General features: G+C 41.7%; 1 protein-coding gene and 1 long non-coding RNA gene across 10 annotated transcripts; one reads left to right on the forward strand and one right to left on the reverse strand.

Annotated features, from left to right (window-relative positions):
* Positions 1-486: 486 nt before the first annotated feature.
* Positions 487-27,507, forward strand: LOC128113765 (uncharacterized). Of its 9 annotated transcripts, none has more exons than XR_008219648.1 (7): positions 487-850; positions 2,862-2,952; positions 11,669-11,808; positions 13,587-13,661; positions 19,728-24,615; positions 26,080-26,158; positions 27,075-27,507. It is a non-coding gene; the product is annotated as an uncharacterized LOC128113765 (long non-coding RNA). The 9 variants fall into 9 exon arrangements; XR_008219652.1 differs by having other exon boundaries at positions 19,868-24,615; XR_008219646.1 differs by lacking the exon at positions 11,669-11,808 and having other exon boundaries at positions 19,728-23,677; positions 24,394-24,615.
* Positions 15,589-19,735, reverse strand: LOC128113764 (small nuclear ribonucleoprotein Sm D1-like). The gene has a single exon (XM_052743666.1). It carries the CDS (start codon positions 18,666-18,668, stop codon positions 18,357-18,359), a length of 312 nt encoding a protein of 103 aa, XP_052599626.1. The 5' UTR covers positions 18,669-19,735; the 3' UTR covers positions 15,589-18,356.
* Positions 27,508-27,572: the final 65 nt, after the last annotated feature.

Below are 27,572 nucleotides of genomic sequence, written 5' to 3' on the forward strand. Positions count from 1 at the left end.
ATTCCTCCAGATTCCGAGAGTCCTGGCTATTGAAAACTCACAGTCAATTCCTCTTGGGAAATTGTTGTCCACAAAGTAGATGCCTTGAGCAAGAGCATACAACTTCCATGCAGGCAAAATGCATCCAAAGATTTTTGAAGGGGAGGAAGGCAATTGTTTTTGCTCATACAAGGAAACCAAGAGACTTCTCCAACTTTATGGTTCACTATGCAACCCTCTGACGCATCTGACTTAATTATCTCATGGTTCAACTTCTCCTTCTGCCCAATCTGCTCTGCCAGTCCCTCACAGAACTTGTTTCTAAGAATCTTTGTAGTCAACCTCATTTGCATAAATCACTTTCCTACTGTCATCCTTAGACAATCTATCTAAGCTACAGAAATCTGATAGAATATTTTTAAAACAGAATAAAAGAAATACATTGTTCAAGTAGAGCAAAGTAGTTCAAGCTTAGTCATTTATATGTAAAAGTGAAATGGTTAACTTACTGTGATGCTTAATTTTAATTGTCAGTTTGATAGGATTTAAAGTCACCATGGAAACAAACCTCTGTGTGTGTCTGGGAAGGAGTTTCTAGATTGGGTTAATTGAGGTGGGAAGAGCAGCTGTGGTGGTGTGAAGGAAAATGGCCCTCAAAGGGAGGGGCGCTATTAGGAGGGGAGGCCTTGGTGGAGGAAGTGTGTCATGCTGGGGGCAGGCTTTGAGGTCTCTTTCTTAAGCTTCCGTCAGTGTGACAGTCAGTCGACTTCCTGTTACCTGCAAGATGTAGGACACTGAGCTCCAGCACCACATCTGCCTGCACACTGCCATGCTCCCCATCATGACCATAATGAACTGAACCTCTGAAACGGTAAGTGAGCCATCCTCAATTAAGTATTTTCTTTATAAGAGTTGCCGTGGTCATGGTGTCTCTTCACAGCAATAAAAACCCTAACTAAGACAGCAACCATAAATGTAAATGGCACCATTCCTTGGGTTTAAGTCGTGGACTGGAAAAGAAAACCAGGAGCTGAGCATCGTTATCATCTTTCTCTGCCTCCTCACTGTAGATGCAGTGTAACATTTGTCTCCCGTCATGCTCTCCCTGTGGACTGTTCCCTCAAACTGTGAGCCAAAAGGAGTCATCCCTTCCTCTCCTAGTCACTGTTCTGTTGCCGTGAAGGGATACCGTGACCATGGCAACTCCCATGAAAGCCACCACACGTCCCTAAGATGCTTTCCTCTGGCATCTTGTCCCAAGGACAAGAAAAGGAACTAAGATACATTAAAGAAAGTGTATTACTCGGGAGGCAGAGCCAGGCGGATCTCTGTGAGTTCGAGGCCAGCCTGGGCTACCAAGTGAGTTCCAGGAAAGGCGCAAAGCTACACAGAGAAACCCTGTCTCGAAAAACCAAAAAAAAAAAAAAAAAAAAAAAAGAAAGTGTATTACATGGCTGGAGAGATGACTCAGTGATTGAGCACCTCCTGCTCAAAACTACCATGAAGTACCATTCAGAAATGAAGTATTCAAAGAGTTTAAATGTGTTACCAGATGCTGTGAAGGTTGGTGGGTGGGACAAATAGACTGGTCAATGGGCACAAAGTCACAATTACCAGGGAGGAGAGATTTCTAGTAATTTATTCCTTCCAAAGTGGCTATAACTAGTCATAATTATTGCACATTTCAAAGTAGATAGAAAGGGGGGATTTCAGTATGATACAGACAGAAATGATAAATGTTTGGAATGATGGAGATGCTAAGTACCCTGAGTTGGTCAAAATACTGCACATATGAACAAAAACATCAACTTGTACCCCCTTTTATTTGTAAAATAATCATGTCAACTAAAAGCAAAATGACTCTGAAACACACAAATTAACAACTGTTGATATGGATGTGGGACTGCAGGAAAGTTAAAGGATATAGTTAGACAAGGAAAGAGAAAGTGGCCCTAGTCCCTGAGATGCTGGTTTTTTGGTCACAGAAGACATTATGAGGAGAGACAGTAGAAAGGCCTATCTGAACAGGCCCAACAGGGGGAAAGGAGAGGACCCGTGGGCCTGTGAAACACCCAAACCAGCACCTGTTTATTACACTCCCAGCTTTAGGCTTGTACCAACCTGAAGCTAAAGCTCTGATTTTCTCATAGATCGTCTTCTGTCTTTCCCAGATGGTCAGTTCTCTGTCCATGCCAGGGAACAAACTGAGTGATCCCCTTAGACAGGCACCAGCCCCCTGTCAAAGGATTGCAGGTGGGAATATAAAATATTACTGTGAAAAACCATGGTGATTCTTAAAATAAATAAAAAATAAATCTACTTGACATGCCTCAAGGCTGCCCAAAAGAAATGAGAGCAGAAATTCAAACAGGTGACTGTACATCCATATTCATAGTAGTAGTATTCATATTAGTCAAAATGTGGACAAATGAATAAATAAATAAAAGAGAGCACATATATATAATAAAATATCATTTAGCCTTAAGCAATGAATCAATATATATCTAGAACATGGTTGATACTTAAAATCTTTGTGTTAAGTGAAATAAGCCAGGCACACAAAAAAGATATGTTTTATAATATTCTGCTTATGGGAAATACCTAGAAGAAGTAGTTCATAGAGACAGCAGATGGGAGGAGTTAGTTATTGTTTTACTGGCACAGATCTTCAGTTTGAAATTAATGATAGAGTGTGGTGGTTTGAAAGGAAATCCCCCCTCCCCCATAGGCTCACAGGGAGTAGCACTATTAGGAGGTGGAGGCCTTGCTGGAGTAGGTGTGGCTTTGTTGGAGGAGGTGTGTGTATCCCTGGAGGGCAGGCTTTGAGGTCTCAGGCACTCAAGCCAGGCCAGTGGCTTATTGTCTCTTCTGCTTTCTGTAAGATGTAGGACTCTCAGCTCCTGCTCCAACACCTGTCTGCCTGCACGCCACCTTGCTTCCCACCATGTTGATAATGGACTAAACCCCTGAATTGTAAGTCACCCCAATTAAATGTTTTCCTTCATAAGAGTTGCCGTGGTCTTAGAGTCTATTCACAGCAATAGAAACCCTAACTAAGACATAGAGGCACTATTCTTTTAAAGGCACTGTGAGGAAACAATGAGACAAGTCAAGCAAGTTAAGCATCCTTTAGGACATCTGTCATTGCCCCTCACCAAAGCAGAGTAAGAAAAGGGGATTGAGTTTGATTTTAAAAGAGTTAGGGACTATTACAACTCGAAAAAAGGCCTTGTCCTGGCTTAGATGCGAATTTTGACAAAGCAGCTGTAAAAGGCATTATGGAGATAATTGAGGAAATTTGTATATGAATGGGGAATTCAATTATACAAAGAAATTATTAATTCTGTCAGGCATTCTAATAATATTTTTGTCCACTTATGAAAATGTTCTTTTTAGAGACACAAACTGAGGTTTTTCAAGGTAAAAATGTTTAAAATGTCTGTGATTCACTTTAAAATAGCATGCAAAAAAGTAGTTTAAGAATTAAAAGGTACAATACAAGAAAACGAAATGAGAGAAGAGATGGAGATGAGCAGGGCCTGAGTGGGATAGATTTGTGAGTGTCTGGCAAAGTGGTACCTGAGGTGAAAGAATGACCTGAATGATTGCCACAGTGTCACACTCAGCCCCTACCCCAGGGGCATAAAAGAGGCCAAGAAATACTTGTGAAGGGGTAAGATAGAGCAAACAAGAGGCTGCTTGACCTCCAGACACAGTGCTGTTCTAAGACATGTGACAAAGGAAAGCAGGAAGAAATATTGAATCAGAACTTGGATGAGTAACAGGGTTATAAGGAAGTCTCAGTCCACAGCCAAACATTAGGTGGAGAGCGAGCCCAGATTAGAGGTCTCCATCAGGTCCCTCCCCTCAGAACTCGGGGAACCCCATGGAAGAGGGGGGAGGAAAAAGTGTAGGAGCCCGCAGGGCAGAGGACAGCAGAACACAGCCCACAGAAGGAACTAAGCGGGGCTCACTGGGCTCAGAGAATGAAGTGGCAATCATGGAGCCTGCACGGGTCTGCTCTGGGACCTCTGCACATGTTATGGTTGTTAGCTGAGTGTTTTTCTGGGACTCCTAATAGTGGAGTTGGAGTTTCTCAGACCCCCCCCCCTTTTTTTTTTCAAGACAGTGTTTCTCTGTGTAGTTTTGGTGCCTGTCTTGGATCTCACTCTGTAGACCAGGCTGGCCTCGAACTCACAGAGATCTGCCTGGCTCTGCCTCCCGAGTGCTGGAATTAAAGGCATGGGCCACCCGGCTATGTCTCTGACTCTTTAGTCCGCTCTAGGGACCCCTTTCCTCCTGAGTTGCCTTGCCCAGCCCTGATATAAGGGTATGTGCCTGGTATTATTGTATCTCATTGTGCCCTGTTCAGTGGATGTCCCTGGGAGGTCTGCGCTTTCTGAAGGGAAATAGAGGAGGAGTGGATCTGGGGAAGAAGAGGGAGATCTGGGAGGAAAGAAGGGAGAGGAAACTTCAGTCAGGATGTATTGTGTGAGAGGAATAAAAAAACATATAATGGGCAAAGTTTTAAAGTCTTACAACATATGTTTTGGTATGGTAAAAACATTTTATTCTGATTGTTTGACTTCAATTAGTAATATTATATTGTTATAAATTAATGACAGTTTATTCTATAGTATTACTATAGAATAAAGTGTATCATGCAGTTTAAAAAGAAGAAGAAAGAAAGCCTTAGTTCAGAAGGTGCCCCCAAATAAAGGTAACCCTTAGAGGAGGCGCACACAGGACCCATTGAGTTTTGACATCCCAGAGGACCACGGAAGCATTGGCTTATATTGTTCTATAATTAAATAAAACATGGGAGTCAGATATCAGGGTTAAAACCTAATTATCAGAAAAGTGGCGGTGAGATGACCAGTGACTTCCTATCTGTCTGTCTGTCTGCCTCTTTATCTATCTATCTATCTATCTATCTATCTATCTATCTATCTATATCTCCTTCTCCAATCCAAAAGGGCCACAAATTTTCTAAACCCCTCCCTAGTACTTCCTGTGTCTCTCTATATGTATCCTGGGTCCTCCAAAACCTCTATGGCTAATTCTGGTCAGCTAGTTGCTAACTCCGCCCCCTGATTCAAGATTAAACTTCATTATAGGTCTCCGAGTGTCAGTGGGAATAAATATCCTGCAACAGCCCATACACAGTGAGTCATCTATCACTGCCAGTGCAGGGTTGAATGTGGGGTGTTTGTGACCCTATGGATGCTAGAAGGCATTTCCTCTGCTCCTCACAGTGGAGTCTCATGAGGAAAGATCTGAGCAACATGTCTTCATTGTGCTCCCATTAACCTCTGGAAGGAGGCTATATCAAAAGGCAAAGACAAAGCCCTGAGACAGGAAAAGGAAGAAAAGTGTAAATAAAACATGATGAGCATAGTAAATGACACAGGAAATCAAACTGATAACTCAGTTCTTTTCATCTGGATCCTAATAGACAATGATGATGGAGGGAACGTGGATTTCAACCTGTTGTTATATTTTAAATTTAGGTTTTAAACCTAAATTTCCTTAAATGGCCATCTGTATCTCCAACGCTCTCATTTCCTCCCAACTCATGGCAAATCGAGCCTTTCCTTTTATCTGGAAAGTTGTGCTAGGGTATTGTGTATTGTTAGTTGCTAATCAATTGCTCCTTTTCAGTTTGCATCCCTGGGTTACACCGATGGGCTCCTTTGTCATTGTTGTTGTTTTATTCTTTTGGGGGACCTGCCACCCAGCTCCCAAATAAACACATGGAGAGTTATTCTTAATTATAAATGTCCAGCCTTAGCTTGGCTTGTTTCTTGCCAGCTCTTCCTAACCTTAATTATCCTGTCTACCTTTTGCCTTTGGGCTTTTGCCTTTTTCTGTTTTGTCCATCTTTCCTTCTTACTTCATTGCTGGTTGTGTAGCTGGGTGACTGGCCCCTTGCGTCCTCCTCCTTGATCCCTCTTGTTCTTGTTCTTTCTTCTCCCAGATTTCCCCTCTCATTTATTCTCTCTGCCTGCCAGCCCCTCCCATCCTTTCTCCTGCCTTGCTATTGGCTGTTCAGTTCTTTATTAGATCAGTCAGGTGATTTAGACAGGCATAGTAACACAGCTTCACAGAGTTAAACAAATGCAACATAAAAGAATGCAGCACATCTTTGCATCATTAAGCAAGTGTTCTACAGCATAAACAAATGTAACATATCTTGAAATAATATTCTACAACACTCCTTGCAACTGTTTTCCCAGATGCTTCTCATAGCTTTCCCTAGTTTCTTTTAATGTTGATTTTCCCATATCAGTCCCCCAAATGTTAACTCTTTTTCTTAAGTATCACCTATATGCTAATGATGACAATTTTTAGATATTTTTTTATAACCCTCTAGTTAGTTCACTCTTGAAACTTAGATTTCTATCTGTGGATCATATATTTGTACCTCAATAGAACCTAATATACCAAAACAAAACCTGTCATGTTCTAAAATTCCTTATAATGTATTCTCTCTTCTTTTTCCCTCTGTCATGAATAACAGCAACACCAGTCACCCAGTTCATGTAACCCCTTTGAATGAGGTTAAGTTCTCATAATTGTCAAAATACAATTTTCAAAATTTAAAGATATGTCAGTCATACAAATATAGAATGAGTGTTTCCAAGATCTATTTAACTATTTTAGAGGGAGACCAGAAAGCCAGAGCAGCTGATTCGCAGAAAAGGTAGTGGAGTCACAGCCAGTTACTGAAGGTCTGGAATAATTTTAAGCCTTAATGTCCTGTATCTTAACACTGTGCAGTCAAATGAACAAATATTTAGAGCTATAGTTTTTTTTAGTAGACAAAAATTCTTTGCAGCTCCTGGTCTACAGAGTGAGTTCCAGGACAGCCAGGGCTACACAGAGAAACCCTGTCTTGAAAAACATCTCTAAGCTACCATTTCACCAGCCTGAACTCTAACAAACAATAAATAACAAACCAAACCAAGGTGTGTTAACAAATCAAATAATGACATATTTCCTATAGAATTAAATAATAATTGAGTACATATGTTAGGCTATGCTTCATCCTTTGGCCTTATTTTTAAGTTTTAAGTAGGTTTTCTTCACTCCTTTACTTGCATCTGTAGTGAGAATGACTTTATGAAAATATTTTGCACATTCAAAGAGATTGCAATTTTTGCTGGATCTCACAGTCAACTTAGTAGTATACTTTGAGGTCTTTTAAGACTTGACCTGATATCCTGCTGTGTACTCATCCTGTTTGTTTAACACCCCTTCAAGAGAACAATGCAATAAGGCAGGGCATGATGGCACATGCCTTTAATCCCAGCACTAGGGAGGCAGAGGCAGGTGATCTTTGAGATGGAGGCCAACCTGGTCTACAGAGTGAGTTTCAGAATAGCCAGGGCTACACAGAGAAACTGTCTTGAAAACCCAAAACCAAAACAAAATAAAGTAAAACAAAGGAGAACAATGTAATAGCCCACCTTACTTGCTTTGGATTTTCCATGTAATCAGCTTTTACAACCTAAGCTATACATACCTTTGGTTTTAAGTTATGTATTCTTCCATGCCTCTGTCTCAGAACAATATGTGTGTGTGTGTGTGTGTGTGTGTGTGTGTGTGTGTGTGTGTCCATTATGGTAATCATTTCCTTAAAACAGCCAACAGGTAGAGAGCAACCTTATGCAGCAAATATCGACCATAAATGTTGAATACATCATATGGACATAGTGGATAACAGTTTATTTGTAATACTAAAACTTTGGGGTCAGTTAGACTCAATAACTTTATCCTTTGTAAAACTCTGTTAAATATCTCTGTAAAATATCCCTCATTCCTTCCCCGTATCAAGCTTTCTCTGCTTCTCAATAAATACAGAGCAAACCCCCTGAGTAAGCACACAGGTTACAGGGACAGATCATATTTAGAGACAGACTACAGACAAAGTCAGGTACCAAAACTTGCACACAGATGGAAATACAGGGAGAAAGGAGAGAATTCCCTTGGTCAAACTAACCCAAGGGGAAGTGCTGAGCTTTCTTTTGTCTAGTGTAAACTCAATGCATTCTGGTGCCTCTGAGATTATCTTTAATGCATTTAACCTATGCTGATTCCATGTCAGTATTTATGATGAGGAGTCTGCCCACTGCACTGCCCACGATGTTCTCCACAATGTGTGTGAGGGGTTGACAAGTTCGTGTAACCCACAAAAAAATGACTAGAATTATGAACCACGAAGATGATAGTTAAGAGAGTATGGCATTAGAGAAAGTGAATGAAACCATATCCATCATGCAGATGTGCTTAAACAACTACGTCACTGCAAACTCACCAATAGAATTCAATAAGGAAAAACAATGTAGGCATCAAGTACTTGTGATCTTTAGTGCTAATGGTCAACTTGACACAATGTAAGATTGCTTGGGAGAAGATCCTCTGTGCATACCTGTGGAGGGTTATCTTGTTTTCATTAACTGAGGCAGGAAGACCCACCCACTGTGGGTAGCTCATTCCCAGGGCTAGGACCCCTAACTGTATAAAACATAAAAAAAAAAAAATGAGCTGACTGCTTGCAAGCTTTCCTTCATCCTTCCGTTTCTGGATCGTGTGTGTGTGTGTGTGTGTGTGTGTGTGTGTGTGTGTGTGTGTGTTGACACTACTTCCACAGAGGCAAGAACAAACAGCTGTTCAACCCAGATAGGGAACCCTTGACAGATCAGATGCCAAGTTCAACTTGATGAACCAATGAGTTTTGTTGGGGTTACTTACAGAAGGATGGGTGAGAGATTGCTTAGAGGATCAGGAATGACTCAGGGAGACCTATATCACCAAAGCCCCCCTCACCATGGTTGATGAGAAGCTGAAATGACTCCAGACAGCTGTATCACCAAAGCCCCCCTCACAATGGTTGATGACTGGAGTACCTCTCAGTAGTCCTTACAGCTTCTCTAGGCATAGGGAAGGAGGAGCCAGTGAGTCTGTCTCCTGAGTTATTTGCTCCATCAGTCTAAGGTGCTTCCCTGTGGATTGGAGTGTTTCTCTCCTCCTCCTCCTCCTCCTCCTCCTCCTCCTCCTCCTCCTCCTCCTCCTCCTTCTTCTCTCTCTCTCTCACATACACACACACACACACACACACACACACACACACACACACGCACACGCACACGCACACGCACACACACACACCCTACTTAGAACAGTGATTCTCCACCTGTGCATCACAACCCCTTTGGAGGTTGAATGGCCCTTTCACAGGGATCACAAACCCTGCACATCAGAGATTTACGTCACAACAAACTGTTTCTTCATTAAGTTGCTTTTGTTAGAGTATTTAATCAAGAGGAAAGGAAATTACAATAGCTGAGAACACCAGTGATGTGAAGAGAGCCCGACCAACATTACCTTCTCCTCCCTCTGCCTGTCAATCATACTGTACATGAGTATGTACATGAGCCTCCAGTACATGCGTTTGGATCTTCCATTCTGTAAATCCAAGCTCCATTTCACTCGTGGTCACCCTTGGTTGCTGGAGTGCACACCCTATGGCACAGTCCTTGACATGTGGACATCTGAGAGATGACTCAGAGCCATATGGGCAGAGATTCTAGGTTCAAGAGTTCAAAGACAAAAGGTGTGAATTCATATTTCAGGTCCCCTCCCTCTTGTGAGAGGGTATGGGGCAGAGCACTCAGGGGCAGACCCCAAAAGAGACCACCGAAGCCGGGCCACTTGAGATCAGACTGAGAATAATTTAGCTAGTCACATTTAGGTTTATGATTGTCAGCACTTCTGGTTTCCAACAGTAAATGCAAGTAAACTCTAGTAACACTTAGACTAAAAAGAACACACACTTCAGGACCAGAATATGCTACAAAGTAGAACATAAATTAGAATATCTAAATCCTTATCAAGGGGTGTTTTTAATTTTTAAAGAAGCATTTAACTGTTTGAGTTTTTAATTTATTAGCTTTGTATGTATAAATTGTATACTGCTTAAATGGGGTTAAATTCATCTATCTCCTTGGCTATTTGTTTTTCTTTGTAGTGAGAACATTCAAAATATTTCCCTCCATTTTTTGAAATATAGAGACTCTTCATGTCATTCTTAGTGCCCCTACTGTGTAAGAAGTATTGCCTAAAACAGAAATGGCATGTTAATCTCAGCTTTATTCTTCAAATCAGACCACTCTGTAGCTAACCTAGGCCTGAAACTAGCATTTGTGAGGCTTGGATAAATAAAAAGAAATTCCATATCCTCTGTCTTTGTCTACTTTATATTTCTTACAATCAAGCAAGTTGTATTTAGATATTCATGTTTGTAGATTCACAAGATGTCTTTGAACTCAAATTGTGCTCTTATTACAACCATCAGAAACAAAGAATTCTACATTATTTTTTGATGAATTCTCATTAGTAACGAGGCACTAAACATGCTAGTGAATACAAGGCAGAGGAGAATATTAACAGGGTTATTTTTAGCTGCCACCTACACACAACATCAAGACAACATCTAGAGCAGGAACAAAATAATGGTTCTTTTAGTTTAATAAACCATAATGTTCCTGAAAAATCCTTCTCTTTGCTCCCCAAATTGGGGCATCTAATTATACAAAGTGATTGCTGTGGCAACAGCTTAGATGAGTCCAAAGGGTGAGGGGTAGAAAAAAAGAGAGGAGGGAGGAAGAGAAGAAGACAGACAGGGAGAGAAAACAGGAGTACAGAAAAAGAAGAGAGACTTCAGCTACCCAACAGAATATCAAACTTCAAAAATATTTTTCTGTAAAGTATGAAAACTTATTAAAGAGAAGAGAAACTCCAAAAATCTGGGGAAAAATTCTTTAAGGGTTTAAACCATCCATATTTGAGTATCAGAGTTAAAGTGAACGTACAAAAATGAAGCCATGAATCACAGGAGGAACTTTCATGGTTCATGATGAGAAAATACATAAATGCACTTGGAAAATTATGTAATAAACTCTACAAGAAAGATTCAGTAAAATGCAAGGTATATTATTTTATGAAATAAGAGGATATAAAGATTAGCCACCCTACATAATGTACACATACATATCATGTACTGCAGTGATACCAGTTTACAGATAACAGAATCTAGACTAACAGTACAGACCACTTAGAGATCTGTGACTAGCTTTACTCACTGAACCCTAAAAATAAGACAGATGCTCAAAATAAAACTACAAGACACCAGTTTTCACCTACTGGGTTTGCAAAGATATAACTTTGCTAATTAAAATGAACTGTGGTGGGGTAGTAGAATGAGGCTTCCTTCAGCCCTGTGCCAGCTGGACAACAGAGAAAGTTTTTTGGGAAGCCACGTAGGCTGGTAAACATAAAAATTGAAGTGCACACACCTTTTGAACCAGCTTTTAAAAAAATACTTAAAAATGGTGTGTGTGAGTGTGTGTGTGTGTGTGTGTGTGTGTGTGTGTGTGTGTGTGTCTGCCGCCTGGATGGAGGTGTCTCTAGAGGTGAGAAGAGTGTGTTAGGTCCCTTGCACTGCAGTTACAGGCATTGTGAGTCAGGCGTGGATGTTGGGGATGAAACTTCTGGAAAAACAACAAATACTCTTAACCTCTGTGCCATCTCTCCAGCCCCTGACACAGTTTCATACTTCTCAGGAACCATCTTTCAGAACATAAGTAAGAAGTTCTATATGAACTAACGTGCAATATGTCTTGAAAAGGTCATTAAGTGATCCACAGGCCCTCCTGATGCCATGCGGCTCAGATGGGCGGAAGACACCCATGGGGCAGCCTGGGTCCTCAAGTTTCAACCTGCTTGAAGCATCCACAGGCCCACCCAGCTCCTTGTAACACTGGGCAGGTGGGTGCCATTATGATGAGCAAGTGTACAGTGGAGAAATGGGAGAAAAGAGAGGCGGAATGGTTTGCGTGCTGTGGGAAGAGGCAGTCCTGAAGAATCAAGGGCTGTGAGGAATGCTGATGTTGGCAGCTGCTTCCCACCCTGGATCAGGGTGATATCCGGGCCTGGGCTGCTGCTGAGGACCCTGTCTGGGTCCATGGTCCTGTTGCAGCAGGGTTCTGTGTTAACTTTCATGACCCAGGTTGCCACCAAGGCCACAGGGATACCTGGGGTCTGGGCTGCCACCTGTGGCCATTTTGGTGTCTGAGGGCTGTGAAACTACTGGGGCTATGTTGATCTCAGTGGCCTGTGCTTCAGCTCAGAGCCATGGTGACATCTGAGCCCAGGCTGCAGGGTAGGGCCATATCAGGGTCCATGTCCCTACTGTAGCCAGGGTCTGGGTTGATGTCTGTGGTTCCTGATACCACTAAAGGCTGTGCAAATACCTGGGGCCTGGGTTGCCACCTGAGGTCATGTTGGTGTCTGAGGGTCATGCTGCAGCCAGGATCATACAGAGTGGCCTGCATACTACAAGGTGCCATAGTGACGTCTGGGCCCGGGCTGATGCTGTGGGCCATGTCTGAGTCTGTGGCCCAGTAGCAGCCAGGATCTGGATTGATGTCTATGGCTCCTGTTGCCATCGAGGACTGAGTAGATGCTCCGGGTCTGGACAGCCACCTGAGACCATGTTGGTGTTCTAGGGCCTAGCTGCCACCAGGGCCATACTGATCTGTATGCCCTGTGCTGCCAGTGGGGCCATGGTGACATGCAGGCCTGGACTGCTGCTGAGGGCCATGTCTAGGCCCATGTTCCTGCTGCAGCTGGGGTCTGTGGTGACACCCATGGCCTGTGTCACCACAGGGGGTCATAGTAACCATGCCTGTTGAAATCCGAGGGTTGTGCTGGGCTGGCCCTGCCCCTCACTGGTCTTGGGATATCTTGCCCTACTCCTGGGTGGACACTGCAGCAGGAGAGCTGGCCCCCCACACCCCCCCCATGGAATAGTTGGTCCCCCCACTCAGGAGAGCTGGCTCTGCCCCTCACCTGAGGGGGCTGTCCCAGTGGCCCAGACTGACCAGCTCAGCTACCACCCAGACCTACATCCTGGGCCTTGGGTTGGCCTACCCTAACATCTACTCCATCTATGACCTGCTGGAGTGCGTGAAGGGACTGGTCCTGTGGAATGATAACCACAGGATCTCCATGATTAAAGGCAACAGCAGGATCCTAGAGCTCCAGGATCGATGAGGGCCCAGTGATGATGGTGTGTCAGAGGCCTTGAACCAGACCAGTGACTCACTGTAATAAACATTTTGTGGGTGGGCTGATTGGACAAAAGGGCATACTGTGTGACACACCACAGCTCCCCATGCCACTAGGATGAATGAGGAGGTGTTGGAAAGACGGAGGATCGAGGTGAGTTTTTGTTTGTTTGGGTTTTTTTTTATTTTTAATTAATTTGGGGGTGGGATGCTGCAGTGGTAATGGGTGGATATGGAGGGACTGGGAGGCAAGCAGTTGGGGAGTATGATGTGAAATTCCCAAAGAATCAATAAGAAATTGTTTTTTTTTAAAATCATTATGCAAATAAGAGAAAGTAAAACAAGTAGAATGTACTAATCAAATTGAGTAAAAATTAATAGTAATACAAGTTCATACTGTCAAGGTTCCTTAGCCCAAATCCACCAGAATTACTTACAGATGAAGATGCTGAGTATGTATTTTGTTTGTGTTTGTAGGGCAAGGCTGCAGACATACCATGGAGTAACCACACAGTGGTTGTCTGTAGGAGTACGTGGCAAAAGAATTACCAGGTAATTGGCTTTGGTTGGGTGAGGGGAGAAATGGGCACAAAATACGATTACGTATGTAATAAACTTTATCTAAAGGAAGGCAGTCTATGAGGGGATAAGCTGGGGATTCAAGTACCTCCACCAGTCCCTCTGGCCAGGGTGAGGACGAGGCCATGACTGCTTTTGTAACAGTCAACTGGTCTTTCCTGGAGTATCTTGTTAGATTGATCTCTCTCGGTCCTTGGTTCGAGGAAGCTGGCTTTTTAAAAAACGCATTTTATGTTTTTGTTATTTGGGGTTTTGTTGTTATTGCTGAGCTCTGCCTGCGGGTGGCCAGCTTCTCCATCACGCATTCAGAATCTTTGGAACAAAAAGAAATACGCAGGGAGCTCAGCACCAAGTCCTTCCAATCCGTGAGCCGTTCACACTCCCGCTGCCTTTGCACAAGCTTGTGTTATAGATCGAAAGATGCCCAAGTTGTGTCTAGTCCAGCCCTCAGGATACGGAAGTGCCAAGGGGGTATACCGTGTGTGTGCATGCACGTGAGTGCATGTCTGTGTGTGTGTTTACAAAGCACAAATCATTCATTCCAATAAGGGACACCATGCTAATGTTCTATAGAGAGGATAACTGAAAGTAACAGAATAGACAAACAAATAACAAAACACAAAAGTCCTCTTCTGTGTGGAACCCCAGTGGAAACTGGACTTGATTAACTGGAACTAGTTCACAGCATTTCCCATGCATTAAATGCATCTTGAATTTTTTTTTTCTAATAATGAGAACCATAGACTAGGATACATTTAAAACCCATAGATTAACCTGGAAATGTGAGGAATAATTTCCTCTTCTAACCTACGTCTACTCTTATAATTCTATCCCTTCCTGCTTTCCTGTTTCTCTTTTATTAACAATAGTAGAGTTGCTGGGCCAGGGGAGTATCTCAGTGGTGCAGCACGTGGCTAACATATGAGAGGCCTTGGGCTCAATCCCCAGCATACACGCCCCAAAAGAAGAGTAATTAAGCCCCACCTTGGTCTAATATTCAAGCTTCGCAGTATGTCTGACACAGGAGTTCTAATATGGTAAAGCCCGGGAAGAAAATATTCTCGTCTTCCCGGGATATATGCAACCAGGCTGTCCCTGTTGAGGGTGGCTGAGCCCACAGGGGTTGAGAACACGATCTGCAGGTGGTCGGAAGTTTCCAGAAGGGATGGCTTTAAGACTGTAGTAGAAAAGGGAGACTGGCGTTTACCATGAAGAACTTATAACTTGAGAAGGTACATTTCCGAAGGAGCCCAACCCTGGGAGGTGATGGGGAAGCCCTGAGCATAAGCAGGGAGGGCGCACCAAGATGCCGCACGATGGCTCAGAAAGTCAGGCTGCCGCCTGCTGGGACCTCCAGGGAATACAGCTAATCCTTTTTGTTTCATGGTGTTTTCCCCATCCCGTGTTGCATATACACAATTTAATATATTTATTTATCTCGTGAGGTTTCTATCATAAGGGAAAGGAGACGGGAGGAGGGAGGAAGGAAGAGAGAGAGGGAGAGGGAACAGGAGAATCTGATGGACACGTGACCCAGTCCAGTTCGTTTTCCTGGTCACAAAGCTGGTTTAGGGCACCTTTGGGGTGAATTAGACACTTTTGGGAAAGCCACCCTACGTTGGACTGAAGAAGAGATTATCATAGTCTAAGAGGCCACCCACTGCCAAAGAAGACCTTAAAAGGGTATTTTAAAATACTTGGCTTTGTTGCTAACATTATAAAATCAGGAACAAAGAACAAAGACTCAGTTTTTGGCTTTTCTTAAAGAACCAAGATCGGCCGCACAGGCGCTGCGCCCTCACAGCCGAGGTGCTGCTGCCCCCTGCAGGTGGGAATTATGGTTTCCTTTTTGCGAGTCCCTTCTCCTGCTGCAAAGGTACTGTTTCATTTTGTGCATTACCGAGTATATGGGTATTTGAATTCATTTATATACTAATTATCCTCAGCCTGCAGTGTGTGGCGTGCTAGCATGGGTCTGATCAGGAAGAAAGGAGCACAATCTTAGGTTAGCGGGTCTCAACGTGATTTTTCCACCACATGTTGAGAACTGCACTCCAAACCATTTCTCCAGCAATTAATACCATAGTCTATGCCTACTGTAGAGTCTCTTGCAGGGTTTTCTTGTGCTGTAAGTGCTAATGCCACATGCATCAGTGGTGCGATAATAAATACTTAGAGATTCAGAGGAGGGCCCAATTGTTTCTGTAGTCATTAAGAATTTTAAAAACTGGTTTGAACTTTTCTCGGAGAAGGGAACACATCCTGGGCGGCAGGCAAGGCAAAGACAAATGTGTGAACTTAGGAAGCTCACACAGTTCCCACAGAGTGCAAAGTGGGATACCAGAGGCCACGCTGATTCTCCTTCAGCCACGATGCTGGCTATCTCAGGAGTGAGAGACCCACAGAAATACTAAAATAGGAAAAAAAAAACTGCATGTGAAACTCTCCCCCACCCCCTCAGGGGACAACAAAGACCCCAAGGAGTGAGGTAATTTGCTCAATTTCACACAGCCACTTAGTGAATCAGCTGAGATCAGATTTGCCTTCCAGTGTTTGTCTGCCCATGTGGAGGCATGGGAGTCATGGTCATGGACAAGGAAAGGAGATTCTGAGCTGCCAGTGAGTTTTAGATGTAATTTTTCTTCTTTTCCACTTCTTTTCATCACTCACTTTCATTTCATATTATTACTCAAAAAGCAAACAAAAAAAACCAAAACCAAAAACAAGAAACTGTTATGGGAGATGTGTGTGTGTGTGTGTGTGTGTGTGTGTGTGTGTGTGTGTGTGTGTGTGTGTGTGTGACCAGTATAGGCACAGATTAAGAATACTTGGTGAGTCAAAGCACTTTCCAAATGTGATTGAAGTTGACTGCCTGCAAAAAGTGATCTGCTCGGCTTCTCAGTTCTCTGTGACCGCCCTTCTCAGCAAAGGGGAGAAACCACAAGATGAGTTTTCAGCCGACTGAAGTGGGCAGGAGGAAAGGCATACGGAGCTCGCAGACACGCCTCTGGTGCAGCATTTATAAAAATGAGGGTCAGAATTTGAAAATAATAGTCAGTTTTGTGCTACCTTAAAACAAACGGACAGACAGACTGCCTCTGGCTTTCACACCATATCCACAAGGCCTACTTTACATCTTGGGATTTGGGCCTGGCTGTGTAGCTCAGTGTTAAGATCACTTGATTTGGATTTGAATCCGGGCTTTGGCATTTACCAGTTAAATGATCCAGACAACTGAATTAATCTTCCCAAGTATCCATCTGCACATGTATAAAATGATGAGAAGTTGCTTTTTACTGCTTTCTTTGGGTTGTTAAGAGATTTGCTGCCTTTATTTGAGGTTGCCCCAAATCAGATTCCAAGACAAGATTTGAGTACAAGTAGGTTGTTTGACATAGGCCCCCAGGAAACAGCGAGGCCATGTTGACGTGCGGCAGGCAAGTTCCACTAACAATAACAATTCCAAAAAACTAATAACAATAATGGCTGTGTTCACGGAGGCATCATTGCTTCCTTCAAAGGGCTAGGAATCAACGAATGGTCCACATCTCCAAATGGCACTCATGGGTCGACAGTAGTTCTGCGAGTCATCAACACCTGGACACTTCTTCCCTGCCCCGCACTGCCCTGGCTACAGGTTTGGGACATGTTAGAGTGCAGAGAAACCCTCCTACACAAAGACCCAGGCTCAAGGTTGAAAGCTTTGAGTTTCCATGGCAAGTGCCTCGTAAGGCTGCCAAGGACTCCTGAAAGGGCCCAGGTGGGACAGTGGTAGCCTCTGTTCTAGTGAGACGCCGTATTTATTATAGCAGGGCCTAGAACATTGCAGCACCCAACAGAGGATATCGCTCCTTAAACACAAAGTCCTTAGCTTGAAGATGGCGGAAGGAGAGCTCTCCACAAAGGGAGGAAACGCTGTTTCTCACGTGAGTGGATCCGGCAGCCACGCTTTCGTCTACCATCTTCCTTTCCCTCCCAACCTCCCTTTTTCTCTAGAGCCTTTTACCTCTCCCTTCACACCTCTCCCTTCCTTCTTGTCTTCTATGTTCTTGTCTTCCTCCTACCTTCCCCTTGACTCCTGAATCCCAAACCTAGAAGAGTGCTTGATATGTTCCACACTTTCTCATCATTCAGAGCCCTCGTCCAATTCTTTCCTATCTTTCCTCAATAATAGTTTTTAATTCAGAAATTCAAGGCACTATCAGCATCTGTGAGAAGGGATCCCAGGTGTCTTCCTTTTCTTGTGGTCTGACCCATGGTCAAGTAGTGTCTCTGTAAATGTCTTCACATTTACCACTTACATCAAGCATGGTGGCACATGTCTGTAATGACAGCACTTGGAAGCAGAAATCACTGCGAGTTCTAGGCCAGCCTGGGCTACATAGTAAGATGCTGTCTCAAAACAACAGCAGCAGCAACATAAACCTTACCACTTGCAATATAAATATGCATTTATAGTGTCTTGCTAATTACATCATTATTCTTTTTAATTAGAAGTTGAACATTTGCATTCTTTTTTCCCCACACTTAATGTTTATTAAAAATTGACAAACAAACAAAACCTGTACAAAAACTATCCCCCAATTCCTTATCACTTTGAAACAGTAATCTCGAAAGACATTATCGCCTAGGAACCCCTCTTCCTCTGCCGCGACCACGTCCTCTTCCTCAACCTCGGCCTCGACCTCTTCTTGCAACAGCTTCCCTTGTCTTAGACTTCACCTTAGGTTCCACATCCACAAGTAATGTGTCCAGAGGTAAGCTGTCTGGTAGAATAAAGTACCAAATGTTATTTCCTTGAATGCTCAAGGTTTCCAACTGTACAGGTTCTCTGTTCTTCAGGGTCATTTTCACAGCTTTAAGATGTGTATTCATGCTGACATCTACACCTGTGATTGTTCCATGGACTTGTGTTCCATTCTTCAATTCAGTGGTTACAGTTTCATGACTCAATTTCATCAAAAATCTCACGAGCTTCATCCTAGCAGCTCAGCCTCCTTCTGGTCTGACTGGACACGGAATTCAGGATCCCAAGACTCACAGAGTAGGCATATGAATGGCCAGAAGAGTGCACGGAGGCCCGCGGATCGAACATTTTTAGCTACAAACCTTCTGTGAACTTCTCAAGAACATTGATGTTCACAGAGGGTTTGTAGCTATGCTGACCTCTAACAGTCATTTGGTTATGCAACATGTTTCCTATAGCAGAGAAACCTTTTTTTGGAATTCTGGTGCCTGTCATCAATCCTACCATGCACTTGGTGCTCTATGGGTAATGTTTTAGGTAATAAAAACTGTGTTTAGAATATTTCCGCTATTACACAGTGCTTTTTACCAAGTTGCCACCTGTAGCAATAAAACACATTAAAAATTCATTTCCCATACAGATGGGATTGTAAGTGTTGAATCTTGTTGGTGATCTGCAAGTTCTGTACCTAAGTGGCCATTAAATTGGACCAGTTGTTCTATTTTTTCACCCTGGGTTGCCCTAAAACCTCTTCCAAAAAGGTCTTTAGTCTTATTATTTGTAGCCTGGAAGATTGCTTCTCAAAATCAGATGTTAGAATGGCCAGGGAGAGCTTTTCACAAACAAAGAGGCAGAGTGCTAATCCTCATTGTTTGAGGAAGGTCAAAGGTGGGAGGTGCTTTTGTTTTGCTTCTTTATTTTCATGGCACTGTGGGCTGAACTGGACACCTTGTACAGTGATGCCAGTGTTCTCCACTGAGCCTCATCCCCAGACTAAAGTTTAGTATTTAAAATAAGATCTTCAAGAAAAAAATTCATAACGAAAATATCTACATAGCATACAAACAACCTGGAGAAAGGCATTCTCCAAATGGATGCCACCCCTTATGTGCATTTCTACTTGACAGGAAAGTGACCTGTTTGAAGAAGTTATCAGGACACTTCACAAACAATTCTTAAGGTTTAGCAGTGCTTTCATATTTTAGTTTATCAACTTTCTAGTAATGTAGTACATGTAAATAAAATCTGTTGTCTAATCTTCTTCCTCCTCCTCTTTCTCCTCCTCCTCCTAGTCTTCTACTACTAGTAGTACTGCTACTATTGCTACTACTACTACGTTGATAGGAAAGTAGATTGCATACATGTGCTGTCAGCCACTACAGGGCATGTGTGCCCATGTGACGCCCATTCTTATCTTCTGCAACAATCTTAGCAGAATCTGCGAGGACAACTGAGAGGCCTACAGGATGAAGACTAGAACATATCTTTCTAGTCCATGGAAGCTACCCAGGAGTGTCAGGGCCTCTGCCCCAGAACTGTCTTCAGAACAGAAGGTACAGCTGTTTTGTGCAGGGTCCATAAACTGAGCTCTCTTACTCTGTTCAGTTCTTTATCTACTCTAGACTCTCAAGCCTGTCCTAGAAACTGTCATTAAAAAACTAGAATGTGTCCATCCCAGGCTGAAGTGGTACTATGGCAGTACTCTATGACTACAGTACTCTATGATTGTGACAATACTCTATGACTACAGCAGTACTCTATGACTGTGGCAGTACTCTATGACTGTGGCAGTACTCTATGACTACAGTACTCTATGACTGTGACAGTACTCTATGACTGTGACAGTACTCTATGACTGTGACAGTACTCTATGACTACAGCAGTACTCTATGACTGTGACAGTACTCTATGACTACAGCAGTACTCTATGACTGTGACAGTACTCTATGACTACAGCAGTACTCTATGACTACAGCAGTACTCTATGACTGTGACAGTACTCTATGACTATGACAGTACTCTATGACTGTGACAGTACTCTATGACTATGACAGTACTCTATGACTATGACCATACTCTATGACTACAGCAGTACTCTATGACTGTGACAGTACTCTATGACTACAGCAGTACTCTATGACTGTGACAGTACTCTATGACTATGGCAGTATTCTATGACTATGTCAGTACTCTATGACTGTGACAGTACTCTATGACTATGGTAGTACTCTATGATTATAGCAGTACTCTATGACTGTGACAGTACTCTATGACTACAGCAGTACTCTATGACTGTGACAGTACTCTATGACTATGGCAGTATTCTATGACTATGTCAGTACTCTATGACTGTGACAATACTCTATGACTACAGCAGTACTCTATGACTGTGACAGTACTCTATGACTACAGCAGTACTCTATGACTGTGACAGTACTCTATGACTATGGTAGTACTCTATGATTATAGCAGTACTCTATGACTACAGCAGTATTCTATGACTATGGTAGTACTCTATGACTACAGCAGTACTCTATGACTATAGCAGTACTCTATGACTGTGACAGTACTCTATGACTACAGCAGTACTCTATGACTACAGCAGTACTCTATGACTGTGGAAGTACTCTATGACTATGGCAGTACTCTATGACTGTGACAATACTCTATGACTACAGCAGTGCTCTATGACTGTGGAAGTACTCTATGACTACAGCAGTACTCTATGACTGTGGAAGTACTCTATGACTATAGCAGTACTCTATGACTGTGACAGTACTCTATGACTACAGCAGTACTCTATGACTACAGCAGTACTCTATGACTGTGACAGTACTCTATGACTACAGCAGTACTCTATGACTATGGCAGTACTCTATGACTATGGCTGTACTCTGTGAACATGGTAATACTCTGTGACTATAGTAGTACTCTATGACTATGACAGTACTCTATGACTACAGCAGTACTCTATGACTGCAGCAGTACTCTATGACTATGGCCGTACTCTATGAACATGGTAATACTCTGTGACTGACTGACGATGGCTGAGAAAGAAGCTCTATCCTGACTAATCCTAGGTAAGCTAGTATGCTTCCCAAACCCTAAAACTTGCTTGGAAAGTAGAGCTAAGGGTCTGGAGAGATGCTCAGAGGTTTAGAGCACTTGTTACTCTTGCAGAGGACCCTGGTTCAATTTCCGATGCCCACATGGTGACTCACAACCACCTATAACTTCACTTCCAGGGAATCAGATGCCCTCTTCTGCTGTGGAATAATCATGCTGTACATTGTGTAAATATATGACGGGTTTAATAAACAAGCTGACTGTCCAATAGCTGAACAGGATAAAGTTAGGCAGGAAAGTCAAACTGAGAATGATGGGAGGAGGAAGGGCAGACTCAGAAGAGTTGCCAGCCAGACACACAGGGAGCAGGAGATGAAAGTGCCATGTTAATAAAGGTACCACCATGTGGCAGAGCGTAGATAAGGAATATGAGTTAACTTAAAATATAAGCCTGAGCCATTGGCCAAGCATTCGTAATTAATATAAGCCTCAGTGTGTTTACTTGAAAGTGGCTACAGGACAGGAAATTCTACCTACAAATGGCACCCAAACGTTTGGCAAGAATTTCCACATAAAACCTAAGAAAGTTTTTTAAAAGGTTCTAAAACAGAACCACGAGCAGCTTCCTAGTCTCCTGGCTGCTGCCTGAGGGCTTGAACCTCCAGCACACTTCATGGAAGGTTCCCACAGACTCTCATGCCAGCCACAGTGCAGAGAAAACATCTCCCAGACCCTGCCTGTGGGTTTGAGCTGCCGCCAGAGCAAGCTCACCAGCGTACCATGAACGAGGCCTCATTGTGGGTTTAGGTTTTGCTCATGCAGACAGAAGTGGTTACAGATGCACAGTAAGGACAGATTGAGACAAAAAGAGCCTCTAAACAGACCACAGTGTGTTAGAAAATGTGCATCGGCTTGGGAGAGAGAAAAGAAAGAGTATATACAATCTTAGATTTAAAAATATAGTTTTAAAATAAAGTCCTTAAAAAAGAAATAGAGTAATAAAAAATATAATAAGCCATGAAAAAGATGGAAAGTACACAGAGAGTCTGGGTACTGTATGTTATTGTGTTGTCTTTAGATTTTCTGATTGCTGGGGAAGGAACAGCAGCTGCTAACACACATGGGATTATGACAACTGTTAGATTAAACCGACCAATATATATTTTAAAAATATCTCGACTTCAAAATTTAAGTCAAAAGGTGTATTGCTTTGGGGGAGAAGTTATGCTTTTATTTCCACGGGAAATGAGAAGCTGTGGATTCATTCTGGGTTAAAGAAAATAAGATTTGATGAAGGAAGAACTTTGGATGACTGTCCAGGCTGCCAGCTGTCTCTGTCTACCCTGCAAGACTCCCAAAAGTTGTTTGCATCCTTCTCCCATTTCTCAGGTAGTATTATATCCTTCTGAGATCTTTGATGTAGTTGAAGACTAGAATTATAATTTCCTCTGTTATGATAAAAGATAAGTTAGATATAAAACCTTAGACTCACAAATATAAGATAGGATATCTTCTTTAATTTTGCCAAATACAAATAGACTAGTTATTATAAATAGATTAGATATTATAACTGTAATTCTTGCTTGATAATCGTTTTGTTATCTATAATTTTACTATGTGAAAGTTAAAACCTTCCTTTTTGAAAAAAAAAAGAAAAGGGGGAGTGCTGTGGGATGGTCTGTATGTCAAGTGTGTTGCTCTGATTGGTTAATAAATAAAACACTGATTGGCCAGTAGCCAGGCAGGAAGTATAGGTGGGACAAGGAGGAGAAGAAATTGGGGAAGTGGAAGGCTGAGGCAGAGACACTGCCAGCCGCCACCACAAGAAAGATGTAAGGTACCGATAAGCCACGAGCCACATGGCAAAGTATAGATTAATAAAAATGGGTTAATTTAAGATATAAAAACAGTTAACAAAAAGCCTGAGCCATTAAGTCAAACAGTTTAAATAATATAAGCGTCTGTGTGTTTATTTTATAAGTGGGCTGTCAGACTGCCGGGGCTTGGCGGGACCTGGAGAAAAAACTCTCCAGCTACACCAAACACCACTGAAAATGGATGGCCCTGGTGATCCAACATCTCAAGGTCCCTCTCTGTTACAGTCTCCTCGGAATTCTGCATTCAGAACAGCTTCAAGGCTGCTTGCTGAGATGATCCAGCCTCACAGAATACTGCAGTCAGTACTTGACCATAATCTTAAATTTTCTTAGGGTCCCCCAAAGATTACCATGGGGACTACTTCAATAGGAAGCAGTCTAGAGAACTACACACACATTCCCAAAAAATGGGTTATGGATATTTATTATCATTTAAGCGAGGTTGGTTGCAAGTTGTTATTGGTAATGATCAGGAAAAAAGCTGAACAAAGGAGGTTAGATTCAGGGATCTCATCCTAAAAAGAAAAGGGGGATATAGAAATGATAGGATAAAAGGGTACATTATTGAATCTACTTTAATCCAAAAAACAACTATTAATCTTAAATATTTTACATGGGTATGTATTTTGGTTTATTGATACAAATTTAAAGTTAATTTTGTTATTCTGTATGTATATTTCCACTCTTGTTTAAGGTATTGTGTTTATGCAGCTCATTTTAAAATATAATATACAATTAAGAAGTACAGATTAATAGCCATCTGTCATAGTCAAACTTACAGTTATGTTAGATATGTTTTCAAGGTCATACACAGATATCCTATAAGAGCATGATAGTTTCCTCCACTAGAACCCTTGGTTCTGATAGGTTGACCTTCTGAACACTAGTTGTCACCTGCTGTATACTCCCATGGCCTTTTGCTACCAGCAGTTCTCAATAATATACTTAGATAGATGGTCTTCAAACACATCAAAAACCTACAGAATATGGTATTTAATATGTTTAATATTAAAAGGCTTTTCATGACAGTGAGACACGTCTGCTCCTGGCAGCACCAATCTACTTCAGAGAAGATGACGGGTATCAAAGAAACTCCATATGCTGTTTGTTTTCTTTATGGCAAAAGCTAGCCATTTGGGGGAAGAAAAACTGCCCTTGTCTCCATTGTTGACAGTTACTGTCCAAACTGGACCAGCAGGACACAAGAAAGGCAACTGCCAAACTTTGCCAAGACAAGGTAGGACAATCCTTCAGAATTCCCTGTTTCACAGGAAAGTCTGTCAGATATACTAGGCCTGTAGGTCAGAGCTGGATGCCCCAATGTCACAGAAAAACTTTGGGTGAGTGTAGGCAACCTGATATTCCTATTCTTAGGTAACATTTCATCCTTCTGGGGTCTTTGATAGAGTTAAAGATGAAATAGTTAAACATATAGTTTTCTTTAGTTATGATAGAAAGCAAATTAGGTATAAAACTTTAGACTCACCAAGATAAGATAAATAATAGAGTATTCTCTCTAATTTTGCCAAATACAAATAGACTGGATATTTTAACTGTAATTCTTACTTGATAACTTACTTGATATGTTTTGTTGTACATAATTTTACTATGTTAAAGTGAAAACTTTCCTTTTTAATTAGGCAAAAAGGCGGAAATGCTGTGGAATGATCCTTCTGTACACTGTGTGAATATATGTCACTATGATTGGTTCAATAAACAAGCTGACTGGCCAATAGCTGAACAGGATAAAGTTAGGCAAGAAAGTCAAACTGAGAATGATGGGATGAGGAAGGGTGGAGTGGAAAGAGTTGCCAGCCAAATGCAGAGGGAGCAGGAGACGAACGTGCCATGCTAATAAAGGTGCCACAATTTGGTAGAGTGTAAATAAGGAATATGGGTTAACTTAAAATGTAAGAGCTAGTTAGTAATAAGCCTGAGCTATTGGCCAGCATTTGTAATTAATATAAGATTCAGTGTGTTTATTTGAGAGTGGCTGCTGGACAGGAAAACTCTGCCTATACTCTTCTGACCTTCTCAGGCACAGACATACACATGTTGCACATAATACATGCATGCAAAACAGTTATACACATAAAATAAATCTTCAAACTTCTTTTAAAAAGAGAAAGAAAAGTGAAGTCAAAATGCTCACAAAGTGGGGGAAAGATCTTCTACTGAGTTAAAGATAATTTTTGGCTTTCAAGGGGAGTCTGAAAACATCTCCTTCATGTATTATGTCTCTGTGACTCCATCTGTAGGAAATTTTGTCCTTATCTCCACTCTCCATTAGAAATGAACTAGATCTATACAATGATTCTCTTTAATAGAGGGAAAATGCTTATATCCATAAGAAAGTAAATAATATTATCAGTGATTTAGCTGGACTTACATATTAGTATTTTATGGAAATATATATATATATATAGTTTGTTTTTTCAAGACAGGGTTTCTCTGTGTAACAGTCCTGGCTGTCCTGGAACTCACTGAGGTCCACCTGCCTCTGCCTCTCAAGTACTGGGATTAAAGTCGTGCGCCACCACTGCCCAGCTATATGCATTATTTTTTAAGGCTTACATGTCAAGCTTCTTAGTTACAGAGTACCTCAGAAGTATTTTATAATACAATTCAATAATAATATAATATTCAATGGAATATTATTTTATATTCACTCTTTTTTTTTTTGTTTTTTTTTTTGAGACAGGGTTTCTCTGTGTAGCTTTGGAGCCTGTCCTGGATCTCACTCTGTAAAACAGGCTGCCTCTCGAGTGCTGGGATTAAAGGTGTGTACCACCACCGTCCGGCTTTATATTCACTCTTGTTGCAATGAAGAATTTTAAAAATGTTTGTGTATCTCTGTGTATATGAGTGCATACGTACATGCATACATTCATGCCATGGCACTTACATGGAGGACAAGATGTGGGGATCTATAATTTCCTACTATTATGTAGGTCCTGGGGATTGAACTCAGGTCATCAAGTTTTGCAGCAAAGTGCCCTTACTACCCGAGCCATATTGCCAGCCCTAAGGAAGGTATTTAATAAAAATCAAAGTACCTTAACTGTGGAATTTCAGGAAATATTAATACATATATAATTGTTTGTATATCATATATTTTTATGTAATGTTTTAAAATTCTGTAACTATTCATTTGACCAATTTATTTTTTGTTTAATTTCCATCTTAGAATTTCTTCAGTTAAACATTATATTTTGTTAGTATTTTCAAATGTGAAGACTTTGTGTGTTCTGAATCATATCCTACTGAATTTAATAGGGAGTAAGGCCTGGAAATGAAATGAATGGTGGTCGTGTCTGAAGTACTGATTTAAGAGCTGTATTGATACTTGCTTCTACAAACATATGCTTTCATATTCAAGTCCACATTGAGGAAAATAAACCAAATTTGTGGGTGAAATAAAAATTAACGGAATTTCTTCACTTAAACCACTAGATGGCAATATCCTCGTTTCTTTTGTAAATCCACTAGCTAAATGGCTCCTAAGGAAATAACTGTATTGTAAAAGCTGTCAAATGACTTTCGTTCGAGCTAAGAAAGAAAGCTACAGTAGAGGGATTTCAAGCACTAAGAAGAGAATTTTATTGTGTTCAGGCTGTGGCACATTAACATCCTTTCTGATTGACAGACAGGTCACTGGGGTCACTGTGATGTAAAGAAAGCCTTCTTTCTCCCCAGAGCAGAGAAGCAGCTGATGCCCAAGGCCTGCCAGGAGACTCGCCCAGAAAGACATAGATGATCATTGCTCTCGGGTCTGTCATTTCTTTACTGCGGAATCTCACCATCTCGAAAACCTTAATCAGGACTTGGCATGGTGGGGAACACCTGTAATTTCAGCCCTCAAGAAGATGAGGAAGGAGTTCAAAGGCAGACTGGGTGACTTAGGAAGTCCAGTCTCACAGAAGCAAAGTTAACACACTGTGATGGAGATTTTCTCACCTTAGAAGATTTTACATGCTACACATTTCAAAATTGCACACAAAAGCTGTTTCTATCCCAGGCCATGCCACTCATTTTTGTCTAATTTAAACTTAAACATTTGATAGCCTATCTGACTTGCTTTTGAAATGAAAAGAATTTAAATATGAAAATAAAAGTATCAAACATTGTATTATTGAACTACAATTTTTTAATGTGTATGAGGTTTTACCTGCATGCATGTCTATGCACCATGTT

The sequence above is a fragment of the Peromyscus californicus genome, unplaced genomic scaffold (genome assembly GCF_007827085.1).
Source record: "Peromyscus californicus insignis strain IS unplaced genomic scaffold, ASM782708v3 Scaffold_18__1_contigs__length_77618521, whole genome shotgun sequence".
Taxonomy (NCBI): domain Eukaryota; kingdom Metazoa; phylum Chordata; class Mammalia; order Rodentia; family Cricetidae; genus Peromyscus; species Peromyscus californicus.

Coding starts and splice junctions, on each gene's coding strand:
- LOC128113764 (XM_052743666.1), bottom strand. CDS start 18,668: ATGAAGCTCGTGAGATTTTTGATGAAATTGAGTCATGAAACTGTAACC.